General features: G+C 40.1%; 1 protein-coding gene and 1 long non-coding RNA gene across 6 annotated transcripts in view; both read left to right on the top strand.

Annotated features, from left to right (window-relative positions):
* The first annotated feature begins 1898 nt into the window (after positions 1–1898).
* Positions 1899–14438, top strand: part of LOC147127752 (uncharacterized) — a 28990-nt gene continuing 16450 nt past the window's right edge. For all 5 annotated transcript variants that reach the window (XM_086020345.1, XM_086020343.1, XM_086020342.1 and 2 more), the window contains exon 1: positions 1899–3237. In XM_086020345.1, the coding sequence (XP_085876471.1) occupies positions 3129–3237 (109 nt within the window). In that variant the 5' untranslated portion in view covers positions 1899–3128. The remainder of the gene's footprint in view (positions 3238–14438) is intronic.
* LOC147127753 (uncharacterized) lies at positions 3699–6930 on the top strand. The gene is made up of 4 exons (XR_015084193.1): positions 3699–4342; positions 5262–5375; positions 5638–5702; positions 5771–6930. It is a non-coding gene; the product is annotated as an uncharacterized LOC147127753 (long non-coding RNA).

Raw genomic sequence — 14438 nt, 5'->3', positions numbered from 1 at the left:
AAGATCGTTTGATCGTCTACATGGCACATTCCATACAGTTTAGCTCGATGGCGGCGCAAAGCCGCTGACGCGTATACCCGACCAACCAATCACAGCACGCACAGTGCACCGCACGTGACACTCCCCGCCTCCCTGTTTGTTTGTATACAGTGGGGAGCTATAGCGAAAAATCACCACGAAGCAGAGTTGGTGCCAGAAAGAAACTCCACATCCACAGTGTCGATTTCTCCTCGCAGGAGAAAGCGCAAACCAGTTGTTTGCAAAGTTTGCAGGGTTTCGGTTCGGACGTCAGCGCCGACAGCCAAAGCAAGCGGAGATCAGACCATTGGTAGCCGGAGGCAGCCGCTAGCTCCAAGCTAACGCAACCCACGGTAACACAGCTATTTAACAAGAGCACTCCATATGAAAAAAACAAGCAAGCAGTGTAAAGACGTAACTGAGGCAGTGACTTTTTACCTTGTTGAAGATATGATTCCCATTAAAACAGTGGAAAACGAGGGCTTTAAAAGACTCTTCAAAGTACTAGACCTGCGTTACGAGCTGTGTTTTTATGTTTACATTATGTTACCTTTTATGTTTACATTCACTGCACATCTTGATGAAAATTGTCACTATTCAAATTAAAACCTGTTCAGAAAGCTTAGCTGACTTAAAATGTATTTTGTTTCCTTTAAGAGTTTTATACACATTCGAAATGTGTTTTATTTTGTTTAACATGAGGAAAATGGTCAGAAATGTCCAAATTAGTATTAAAAAAACGATGTAAAAAAAGAATTGTGATAAAACGTCATCGGGATTTTATTTTTTAAAAATCGTGATCTGATATTTTTGCCAGATCGCCCATCCCTACTTCCACGTGGTTTTTCATCCCTAAGTTTTTATTTGATTGGGGGTCTACCTTTCCTGCTTGTTTGTAATTACAACATAAATAAGATGCCACTCAAACTACCTGCCTTTCATAAACAGGTGTTATTGGCTTGAAGCTTGATTTCCAAGCATAACTTCTCACCCCAAATGTATTCTTTATGGAATAACAGTAATATATTGCAAAAGAATAAGAGTGTTTGATAACGGTATCTGTTGAGTAAGTCAACTACTTACTCATGAGGGTCACTTGATCAGTCATGAGGAATTTTGTCATCAACGTAACTTTCCTGATAGAGGAATTGCTCAAGTTAGATTCTATCATTGGTGTTTCTGTAACTTTATGTAGAGATGTTTCTGTCCAAGGTGCACATGTTACGAATTCTGTAAATAAAATTTGTGTTTCGCAATATCACAAAAAAAATAATCGAGCCATCCGTTCATCGTTTCAAAGTGAGTTTTCAACTAAACTATACGTTATTTCTGATTGGAGTTCTGAAAATATACCGTTGTATAAAAGCTTGGTTGTTTCCTCACAGGTTTTTGATTACCAACAAAATTAGAAAGGTTTCCTACAAAATTCAACATAAAATTTACCCAGTAAAACATTTTATTATAACTTTTAAAGTTGATATTGAGACAAGTTGTTCATTTTGCTCAGCTTCTCCTGAAACTATATCTGATCTTTTCTGCCATTGTGAGGCTACAATGAAACTATGGAATGATGTAGCAGGATTTATTTGTGACAAACTTGCAAATGTTATGTTGTTTTATGAGCATGTTATTTTTGGTTATTTTGTAAAGAGCAAGAAAGATGACAGTGACCAGGTTTTGGTTATAAATCTGCTAATTATATTGGCAAAAGTTTTACAGACACAATGTAAATTTGTAAATCACAAAAAAACGCATTTTCCAGTATTTTACAAGGATTTTGAAATATACTTCCAATATATTAGTGCCTGCCAGAGCAATAAAGCCGAGAGGACTTTGGTTACATGTGTGAAGTATAAATTGTAAGTGAAAAAATAGTTAACGTTTCACTTCTCTTAATCTATTATCATTATTGTAATTTTTTCTTTACAATAATAGTAGTTAGTTATAATAGTTACAATACAATAATAGTTTGTTTTTTCCATTATACAATACAATACAATACAATACAATACGATTTTATTTATATAGCGCATTTCACAACAGCTACAGCTGTAGATATGGTGCCAGGGGGCCCAGGGCAACAAGCTGGGATGTAGAAGAGCCACTATGATCAAACACCATAACTTCTGTTTTCTTTCTATTGAAATTTAAGAAATTTAGTGACATCCAGGCTTGATGTCCTCTGGACAGGACAAAAGTCTTAAGGAGAAATCGTCTTTTTTGCTCAGTGGGACATCGATTTGACAGTCATCCGCACAGCAGTGAAAGGAAATGTTTTCTAAGGATGGAACCCAGTGGCAGCAAATACAACGAGAACAGCAAGGGCCCCAAAATAGAAACGTGTGGAACACCATACGATAGAGGGGCAGAGCGGGACTCCGAGGAACCTAGGCTAACAGAAAAAGTCCTGCCAGCCAAATAGGATCTAAACCACTCTAGAGCACTTCCCCTATTTCCCACTTGGCGTTGGTATTCTCCTGGCACTGTTTGTTTGTTTGTTTGTACCACAGTATTTCGATATAACTTCTGTGGTAGTTAACGGTGTTATATGTGCAATTTGTTCAATAAAGCATTAAAAAGAAACAAGAATAGACTCGTATGTAATAACCACAACGACCAAATTGTTTTAGCTGAAAAACGGCTTTAAATACTTGATTATGTGTTTCTATCATAAATAGGCTCCGTTTCGATATCTTCGTCCCTGTTTTATCAAATACATAAAGTATTTATATTTTAATGTCGATTCGCGCCCCACTTAAAGTGTGTTCAATGGACTTGCCGTAGATTCAGCCCTACCCCACACAGCACACACGCACTACTAATGAACGCGCCCCTCCACGAACCACACGCTTGATTGTATTTTCCTGTTTTTTTTTTTGTCAGATGTACTCATGCCACAACACAGGACGTCCGTCACTACTTTTCTAGAGTAAAACATCTTACGCTTAAATCGTTGTGTCCGCTTAAAGTGGTCTCGGTGCACGTTGGCGCTTCTTGGCCTAGCTTAGCTAAGTGTAGCTTAGCTTGATAGCAGCTAAGAGACGCGTTTGTGATCAACACATCGCTCAGCAGAGATCAATTTGAGCTGCAAGTGTGATTGTCGTGTGAAAATGTGCGCAAGAAGGACAGCAGAGTACGAGGAGGAACTTTTTGGAGTAAAAGAGGCCAACGAGCGACAACGTCAACTACTGCAGCCAAGAATCTTTCTCCACAGAGCAGGTTTGGTCGCTTCTTACTTTCACTTTTTGAGGAAATGCTTTCCAATCTGAACAGTATACAGTGCGTGTCGTCTGTCTGCCTGTCTTGTTACTATATATAGGTGAACAAAATTGCTGGTACCCCATTGTTAATGAGTGAAATTAACTATTAAAAATTAGACATTTTGAAATGTGGTTCAGTAGAATTAATTTAAAAACAAACTCTTGAACTAAGGATGGACAAATATGTTTGGAACCTTAAAGGAAAGTCAACCCAAACATATTCATTGCAGAATATGTTCTATCCAGGCACACGAGTTGAAACGAGAGGTATCTGGCCGGAGGAGGGGTAATCTCAGACAGGGGTATCGTTAGACCGGAAAGGGTATTCTCAGAAAGGAAGATGTTGGGTTTTCTTTTCTTTTTTTTTTTTTAACTCCTCCCCGTGACGTAACCTGCCTGCAAACAGAAGCGCGTCACTTTCTCAGTATCAGCGGTCGAAGAGCCTTGCCTTTTACTACGACGCCCTGAGAGGACGGTAAGTGACTCTTCATTATCTGTGAAAATATGTTGTATATTACATTTCATTTAAGCAAATTATAAAAATGACTGTTTATGATTGTAACATTATCAAAAATAACTTTGGTTATCGTTACCTGCGTATATTTCATCCTGTTTCCGTGAGAATGCCGTGTTGTCAGCAAAGGACATATGTATAACTCTTTTACTTAGTTATTGTAATGTCATTCAATACGTAGTAATCACTACAATCATTTGTCATCAGGACCTCAAACAGCTAGTAGTTGTTTTATTCGAAGTGTAAGTTCCTCGGACGTCAATTTTTTCCACATTTGAGTCAGACGTTATGTCTGTAATTCATGTCGTTTTACCGAACATTAAAATGCAATGGCCACGTTATATATTTTTATATTCACTATATTTTAACATTCACTCTTCGCAGATGCATCACTCGATCATTCAGGGAAATGTTAAGTTTCCAGTGCAGCGCTGCACTCAATGCTGCAAATTATATCATTGTCCGCTTTGCCCGAAATTCAAACCGGCTCGTCTCCCTTAAATTGTCCAGCACCTGGAAGTGTACATAAAACATGCCATCACGTTTCAAGGTAATGCCTTTTTGTGTATTTCTAGCTAAAATGCATCTGTGTTTGCACGTTTTCCCATATTCATATACATTGGTGTCTGTGAGTGGTTGACGTTTATTCTTTTTTTTTTTTTTTTGGTTGGGGGGGTGTTCTAGATTAAAAAAAAATATGCAGGTGTAATCTATCCTGCAGAAATTGTGCTAATTTTTATTATATTTATATTTTCATTTTCACTGGATTTTTACATTCACGCCTTGCAGATGAATCACTCGATCATTCAGGGGAATGTGAAGTTTGCAATGCAGCGTTGCACTCAGTGCTGCAAATACACTGTGCACTTTGCCCCTAATTTAAACCTACTTGTCTCTCTAAAGTTCTCCAGCACACAAAAAAATGCAATCACGTTTCAAGGTAATGCCAGTTTGTGTATTTCTTGCTAAAATGCATCTGTGGACACTTCATGGACACTAGAATTACATTCTGCGCAACAGCAGCTGTTATGGATTATTGAATAGTATATTGAAGCCATCCATAAGGTACCCGATAAGATAATGCTACATTGTATTTTTGTTTAAAAATATTTTTTTGTTTGTATGTGTGTTTTAATCAACTTGACTATGTCTTGGAAATTAAAAAGCCAGGAAAAGAACTGATAGTCAAAATGCAGACAGCTGCCCTCATGCGTGCCAACCTTTGGATGGACAATGAAATGAAATAAACGGTCGGTCACCCACGGATGGATGTTTTTGGATTATGTTCAAATTGACATGTAAGGAAAAGCCAAACAATTTCAACAATTTTTTCAATTGCTGATAGGAAATGCTTGGTTTGACCTCATTCAGCACATTGCCCATTCACAGGCGAAAAAATAATAGTGTGTTCTCTAAATGTGCTTTGTCTTATACTTTATGTAATTGAGTGCATGATATCTTGTCTACAGTATGTTACACAGGGAAAGACCATATATGTTGCAGACCTTTGTCGTGCCAACATGGAGTCCAACACCATGTGACCCTTTCCTAAGTTTACCAAGTCTGCCTATGACTTCACTATTGTAAGTTAACCATCTTTTTTTTTAATTATTTTTTTAAGTAAGCTCTAGAAGACTTCGTTGACATTGACTGTACTTTTTGATGACTCTCTTTATCACTTGCACAGCAGTAATTATTCAGTACTGCAGCACCTATCACGTCCCAAATGTTCTGTTAGTTAAAGTTTCTTGTAACTTTAATACTTCTGTCGCTCAAAACTAACACACATTCCTTGTGTGTTTCTACTTGGCTAATAAAAATAAATGCTGGTATTATTTTTTTTAGACCGACATGCCTGTATTGAAGAAATGGTGGTGTATACTACTAATGGAAAACTTCATCCTTGGCAGGTTGGTACCGTGCAACTGTATAATTTGTTTGAATGAAAAATGGTATGTAATGTTATGTCTTATTTCAGCTATGGGAAATTATTTGCACGCTGGACGGATGCTTCAAATGCATTTCTGTGAGGTGAAATCCTTCCTGTGTTCTGACTTAGGAAGCACCAGTTGCACATCACTTCTGAGGTTGATTTAATCCATGGTTTCATTTATTTTTGAAGCCCACCTTTATAACAATGTTTCTTTTCACTGAAAAATCCTTATGATTAAAAAAAAAAACGTCAAAAAACTTTGATGCTATTGACTTAAAAAAATTGTATTTGAATAATGGAAAAAAAATGAAGCAAGAGGAGCAACAACAACTTCTATTGGCTGTACCCACATGTGATAAAGATCGAGATTTAACAGATGATGTGGTGCTGCACTGGAGATCGACCAACCGGGCCGGATTTTGAGGAGGACCTACTTCTCCAAAGAAGTCATCCTGCAGCACTTTATTTTGAAATTGACTTACACACTATTCGAGTTTGCGTTGTATAGCGCTGCATTGTCTATTAACTGTTGCCACTCAGCATCCATTGCAGCCTGGTCATCCTGGAAGGGGGATCTCCCCTATTTGTGGCCTCTTCTCAAGGTTTCTCAATTTTTCTCAATTGTGTTTGGAGTTTTTTCTTGCCCTCGTGGTCTTTTTAAAGCCCTCAGACTTTTTTCATTGAATAAATTTGACCTCACTAAACTTTTTGAGGGCGGCACGGTGGTCGACTGGTTAGCAGTCCGGCCTCCCTGTGTGGAGTTTGCATGTTCTCCCCGTGCCTGCGCGGGTTTCCTCCGAGTACTCCGGTTTCCTCCCACATTCCAAAAACATGCATGGTATGTTGATTGGACTGTCTAAAGTGCCCCTAGGTGTGATTGTGAGTGCGGATGTTTGTCTCTGTGTGCCCTACGATTGGCTGGCAACCAATTCAGGGTGTCTCCCGCCTACTGCCCAAAGACAGCTGGGATAGGCTCCAGCACGCCCGCGACCCTTGTGAGGATAAGCGGTATCGATAATGAATGAATGAATGAATGAATAAACTTTTTGAATGTGTCTTTTCGAACAGTCAATTGTACACAGAGTTGAGTACAAACAGAATACAGTTTTTGTAATCATTAATCATGACAAATGATGTTGGACATATAAGGTTAAGTATCAAAGACAAGAACAGACTATCTTAAATAAATGATTGTGTCCATCTCGTCTTTCATATTCAGTTATTTCATTAATGCAGCATAATGTATACATAGGAAGTAGTGGTTCACTCTTGTGTCAGTGTTAATTACATTATAAGACACATAAGACAAACGGTGCAGTTCAAAATGCATCTAGCAGACGGTTGACTCATACGTTACAATTTTATATGCAATGGTTTTTATCTTTCATGTAGCAGCCACTATTGATTGTCTTTATTTCGTACATGTAAATAAAATCATATTCAAATTAAAATTGAAATACAAATATACATTTTTCCATAGGTCAAACAAAGAAAAAAAAATATGGCAAGGCAAATCAGACTATCACTTGCTCGAAAGGGGGTATGAGGAAGTATAAATTAATATTTAGTCCTACCCCTTACATAAGATCCTACTTTTCCTGTGATATTCTGTACAGTATTGAAAAAAATCATTAATTTCTTCTTACAATGCAACATCATGACATGACTTTTTGAAAATTATAAGTACAAGTGGAAATATTGAGTATTATAAGTACAAATGGTACAATGTGCACACGTCGATGTTACAAAGGCTTATCTAAATTTCTATACTATAGTTTAAAATAGCATACATAACCAAATACAATACAATACAACATAATCACGTGACTGTTACTGTCACGCTTATACGCTGCCTGATCTTCACATAAGAGGGGGCAGGGTGCTAATTGTAAGCGGCGTTGTTGTGAAAATGTAATCTTTTTTATTTTCATCACTTTCTTTTCAAATCTTTACTACCATCACTTAATGTTGAAAATGTAAACACTTTTATTTGCAAAATTTAAACGCTTTTATTTGCAACTCTTTACGACCACAAATCTTTACGACCACCACCACATCTTTACGACTACCACAACATCCTTTCTGAGAATACCCTTTCTGGTATGACAATACCCCTGTCTGAGATTACCCCTCCTCCGGCCAAATCCCTTTGGTTGAAACAAGGCATTCTGATTAATTCTGCGTTTGTGGAATATGAGGTAAGCTGCAAAATGCACCCACTTTTATATGGAGTAAGATAGCTGTCAAAAAGTCATATGTGTGGTTTACAATTCGTATCTGTAATAGTTATAATTTGTGTTTTAATTATTTCCCTGTGAGTACAAATCAAAATTGTGAGGGTTTGAATTTTTTTCTTATGGGTAGGATTCAAAATTCTGTGAGTGCATTGTTTTGTGAATACAACTCTCGCTTCTTCGACTACGAATCAATAAATCGATAAATCTTTACATCCCAGCAGTTCACAGTTGCTCAGGGCTCAGGTAATGACCAAATACAGCTATGTATTTTGTTGGTAGTAATATGTGGATGCGAGTGTGCAATAAAGTATTATACAACTTGAACGAAGCGGTGCCTGGGAACTAGGGCTGCCAAGATTAGTCGACTATTCACGATAATCAAAATCGTTGACAATTTTAATAGTCGACGCGTCGTTTATTTAGATCAGGGGTGCCCACACTTTTTCAGCCTGAGAGCTACTTATGACATGACCGAGTCAAAATGATCCCCCACCTACTAAAAATGTAAAACACATTATTTATAAATATATTGAGAATTATTTTTATATGTACCGTATATGCTGGTGTTCCTTGCATGACTGCATCAACATTTATAGCACAATACAACAACAAAAATGTTTGTAATGTTTGTAAAAACCTTACTCTGATGACTTGCACAGAATGGATCAGCCTGGGACGCATAGTCCGGACAGTAGCTGCTGACTGTAGCTGTCTCAAGCAGATTTGCAGCAACAACAATTCGCTCCATTCAGCACGTATAAAACAAGTCAGCTTTTTGCACACTATGTTAATGCTATCAATATTGCTGTCTGTAAAGTTCAAGAACTGTTAAAAAAAAAAAAGCCTCATTATTACAGGTGCATTATTTTTCTCTGGAAACTGCCGCGTCGTGCGCTTCTCCCGCTGGCTGTTTTACTGTCTGCAACACACATGCGCAGTAGTGGTAATCCGGGTCATATGTGATCTAAACATAAGCATTGTGGCTATAGTAGTCATGTCATGTGTCATCTTCCAAACCGCTTATCCTGTACAGGGTCGTGGGGAGGTGCTGGAGCCTATCCCAGCTGACAATGGGTGAAAGGCAGACTACACCCTGAACTGGTTGCCAGTCAGTCGCAGGGCACACACACAGACTGAGCGGGAACCGATCCCACGCTGCCCGCACACAACTCAGGCATGTGTACCACTACACCACCAGCGACTCAGCTATAGTAGTGTAAGGGCCAATTCGTGTTGACAACAGAGTCCGAAAGTTGCGGCACATTTCACCAATTATACTCGATACAATGCAAACCTGCCTTTCATGGCAGCACTATGGGGATACCCGATCATCTAAAAAAAAAAAAAAGGAAGCAAGTTGTGGTTTATGCCTGACTTCATTTCTGACATCGGCACAGTCATGTCTAGATGTAACGTTGTAACACAATGTCCTACTTGGTACGCTAACATATCATAGCATCTACTATGGATTAAGGAGCCATTAGTCAGTGAACTTGCGTTTATTAACAACCAAAACTGTGTGTCTTACTCTTTATGTCCGTGGTGGGCATCAAAACAGGAAGAGCTCGCTCTCTCTTTCTCGCGAATGGATGATGCGTTCATGAACTGTGAAATATCAGCACTCAACACAAAAATGACATCAGATAAGATAAACTTTGTCCCAAATGGGAAATTTGACTTGGGCTCACTGCCCACAGCTGCCAATACAATCCAACACACAACCACACAAACACAAATCAATGACCTAAAAAATTGCACATTTCTCAACAAAATAAAAGTTGGCCATAACACATATCAATACTAGGGATGTTCCAATCAGGTTTCATGACACCGATACCGATCATGCATGAGTGAGATCGGCCGATACCGATTCCGATCACATGGAATACCTGTATATTTTTCCATTTATTTATGGTGACTGCTATTATGCAATATTATCTAAAAAAAAAAACAGCCATATTATTGCCGTAATTTTGACATAATTAATATATATATATTTTCAAAAGCATGAAGAAATACAAAACCGTTGCTGGCACGATACAACAATTACTCAGTCACAAAGATAACTGAAAAACTTTAAAAATTAAACATAAAAATTACCAGCTTTTAGTAACACAGTTTTTAACAGATCAAAAGAATGAGCAGTCTCAAAAGACTTAATTGTGCAAAAAGTCAAATAAATAACATGATAACATGCCACCTAAACATTACATGGTTCCGAATATTATCAAAGTAGAAAAAATAGTCACATGCAGGCTTCACTCGAATAAACTATGCAATGAGTTCCTAAATTGAAACGACTCAGGAACTTGGTTTCTTGTCTTGTGCTGCAAAGACAAACTATCATGTGCATTTGTCAACGAGAAAAAAGTCACTGTTTAATCTTTTTGTGAATTCTAAAATGATATAGTGGGTCTGTTGCCCACAAGTGAACTACAATGCGTCTCCCTGTGGCAATAATGGCACTTATACTGCGCTGTGACAGTAACGCATCATGCATAACAAGTTGCAGCGTGCGTGCCATAAACCCCAATCTCGGTCGCCCATTTATTATTATCGGTCATAGCTTTCCGCATGTTCCGCGCATTATAGCTCAATGCTGTTGTGTTTACAAATACATAGTGTATGATGTGAATGTCAATGTGATACGCTTTACCAATAGAGGGCGCCATTGGTACATGAATGGGTAAATACCAAGCAGGTTGAAGAAAAGAAGAAGTAGAACAAAACAGACCATGTTGTGAGCTTGCACACTCTCCGGATTAAAAAGAAAACTATTGAAGATGAAGTCTTGTTTTCTTTCCACCACCAATATAACAATTTGGTGACGAGGATGAGCGCATCAGTGCCGGGCCCGCCGTTTTTTCTTCCACATGTTGGTGAGCCGCCTATTCCCTTTGCAACGTGGCGGAAGATATTCGATAACTACTTGCTAGTTATCAATGCTACCGGGGTTGCATGGCCAGGTGCTAGGAAGAGGGCAGTGTTACTTCACTGCCTGGGCCCAGAAGGACAGCGCCTCTTCTACACTTTACCGGTCCATGGCGATACTATGGTTAAAGCAATGGATGCGTTGAAAAAACACTTTGTCCTGAAGGTTAACGTCGTAGCCTGTAGACATACGTGCACACAATGTGTTCAGCACTCGGACGAGTCGACTACCCAGTACGTGGCTGCGCTGAGGGAACTGACCGCGCCCTGCCAATTCGGAGCAATGGAAGGTGAGATGATAAGGGATCAGCTCATCTCAAATACACGTCTCAGTGCTGTACGAGATAAACTCCTGCTCGAGACCGAATTGACTCTAGACAAAGCAGTAATCATTGCTGCTCAAATTGAAGCTGTGGTGAAGAATGCTACATTGCTAACAGCTAACAAATTAGTCCCTACGGCGTCAGTAGAGGCAGTCGGGCGTAGATCAAGCTACCAGAGGAAGAGAGATGCGGGTCTTGCACAATCCAATGCACACGACTGGAGCAAACCTACTACAAATGGCAACAAGCAGCAACGAAGATGCTATAGATGTGGATCGAATAAGCACATTGCTACTGACTAGAATTTTCCAGCTGCTTCAGTACTGTGTAACAACTGTGGGAAAAAGGGACATTAGGCCAAAGTATGTAAAGCCAGTGCTAAATCTGTAAACCAAGTAGAAAAAGTGGTTGTGCCAGAGCTAGCTATTCTCTGTGTTGATAATGTAAAAGTAGCAGCTGCAGCATTTGATAAGCTAACATGCACAGTGAATATCAAGGCACCAAAAGGCAATGGACATTCAGTAGAGCTAATAGTGGGTACTGGTGCTTCTGTATCCATTTTGCCAGAGTCATTGTACAAGACACACTTCAGTAGTTGCGCACTTGAGAAGCCAAAAAGGAAACTTGTTACCTACTCCAAGGATTCCTTACCTGTTTTTGGCTGTCTCCAAGCGGAAACTACTAATCCTAGACAAGAAAAGACTGTGCCAGCAACATTTTACATAGTGAAAGCTGGATCTCCTTTGCTGGGCTTGGACTTGATGAAAGCCCTGGGAGTGAACATCATCAATGGCAAAGTGAGACTGAATGGGGACAATGACAATGCAAACATGCCACCTGCTGGTGAGCCCGGAACAGTGCACAATACTAATATAACTCCAATCCAATTACTTGGATGTGTCAAAGGATTTATGCACAAAGTACAAGTCAGCAAAACAGTACAACCAGTACGACAAAAACTTCTACGCCTACCACTCAGCATACGTCAAGAAGTGTCAGAGGAACTACACCGATTACTGCAAGCAGGCATCATTGAAAGAGTGGATGCATCTGAGTGGGTGAGTCCTCAGGTCGTGGGAAGGAAACACAAGGGAGGACTACGCTTGTGTGTTGATTTGCGGGAGCCAAATAAAAGTGTCATAATAGACTGTTATCCACTTCCTCACATGGAAGACCTCTTCAGATAGACTTAAATTCCGCATATCACCAGTTACCTTTGCATCCAGAAAGTCGCAAACTAACAGCTTTCATAACCCATTATGGCATATTCCAGTTCACACATGTCACATTTGGTCTCGCATCTGCTCCATCCGCTTTCCAAAAAATGATAGAGACCATACTGGAAGACTTAACAGGAGTACAGAACTACCTGGATGACATCGTGGTCTATGGAGCTTCAAAGGAAGAGCATGACCTGCTTCTACAAAGAGTCCTCAAGCGCCTAAGTGAGGCAGGACTACAGATAAACTTTTCAAAGAGTACATTTGCCCAAACAAACACTACTTTCCTCGGGCACATCATTTCCAAAGATGGATTGCGCCCCAGTGCGGATCATCTTGCTGCCATCACACAAGCACCTGCACCACAAGACATGTCAGGATTACGCTCATTCCTTGGATTAACTTCATGGTTCCGCATGTTTATTCCAAACTATGCTACACTAGTTGAGCCCCTGCGTCAGAAGCTTAAAATTAGTCCACAAGCTGAACTACAGTGGGATAAGGAGGCAAGTACAAGCTTCACCAAACTGAAATAAACGCTCCTTGGAAGCCCTGCACTTGCTATTTACAAGTCTCAACTGCTGACAATAATCACAACAGATGCTTCTGATTATGGTTTGGGTGCCGTCCTGACTCAGATTCACTCAGACGGTACAGAGCGCATTGTAGCATTTGCTTCACGTACACTAACCCCAGCTGAAAGAAAATACTCAACTACAGAAAAAGAAGCTCTCGCCTGCGTCTGGGCTGTTGAGAGATGGAGAGCATATGTCTGGGGACGCAGATTCATACTTCGAACAGATCATCAGGCTCTGACTACGCTCCTCAACACAAAGGGAATGAACAGAGCAGGGATGAGAATTGCTAGGTGGTCAGTTAGGCTGATGTGCTTTCAGTATGATGTTGAGTATCGCCCAGGGAACCAAAATGTTCTAGCAGATGGTCTCTCACGTCTGCCCATTGAGTCAACTTCACAGACTGAATCCGAACCAGACTTGTTGGTTGAGATAGCTGAAATCTCACCACTTTTCTCCACACTGTCTTTGGCTGACTTTAAATTGGAATCAGAGGATTGTGCTGAATTTAAACAACTCAGGCAGGTGAGCCAGTCTCACTGGCCCAAAACTAAAAAGTATCTTTCTACGGAATTACAGCCCTACTTTCTCGTGAGACATGAACTTGCAGTCGACTTCCCACTGATATTTCATGGCACACCATTGATCGTCCCAGTGTCACTCAGTTGTTAATCTAGCGCATGAGGGCCATCAAGGCATAGTGCGCACAAAACGACGACTCAGGGAACTGTACTGGTGGCCAAACATGGACAGTTTGGTTTACAGAATCCTCTCCACATGCGCAGTTTGTCAGTCATGTGATAAAACTGCCAAAGCGTGTCCTGCCACACTACAGTCTGTTGAGTTCCCCGAAGGTCCCTTTCAACACGTGGCCGTTGACATTGTAGGTCCTTTTGAACTTGGTCCACATTACTGTAGATTTGCAGTCACACTGATTGACTACTTCAGCAAATGGCCAGAAGTTGCCTTAACCTCTAATGCAACAACAGCTGCTGTCCTCTCATTCCTCTCAGCTGTCTTTCAAGTGAAGGTAATCCCTGCACCATAACAAGTGGTAACGGACCACAGTTCATCTCGTGTGGATTTGCCGACTTCTTGAAGGAGAGAGGAATCAACCACATCAAAACAAGCGTGTACCACCCTCAAGCAAATGGGTGTATCGAACGGTTCAACAGAGTTCTCAAAGACTGTATCCGGGGAGCACATGCGACACAAAAGACATGGAAACAGACAGTAACTGCTATGCTACTGAACTGTAGAGCTACACCACACACTACCACCGGTGAGTCTCCTTTCAAGCTCCTGCGAGGAAGAACCATGAGAACAAAGCTCCACATATTGCCCCCAGATGACCACACAGGACAGTATGAAGAGCTGAGGTCGAGAGTAGCTCTCCAACAGATGAAAAGTAAGAGTTACACGGACAA

This window comes from Filicampus tigris, chromosome 21 (genome assembly GCF_054856515.1).
Source record: "Filicampus tigris isolate MCC_2025a chromosome 21, RoL_Ftig_1.0, whole genome shotgun sequence".
NCBI lineage: Eukaryota > Metazoa > Chordata > Actinopteri > Syngnathiformes > Syngnathidae > Filicampus > Filicampus tigris.
Note: the sequence above shows the minus strand (reverse complement) of the source record. Positions and strands in the feature narration are given on the sequence as shown.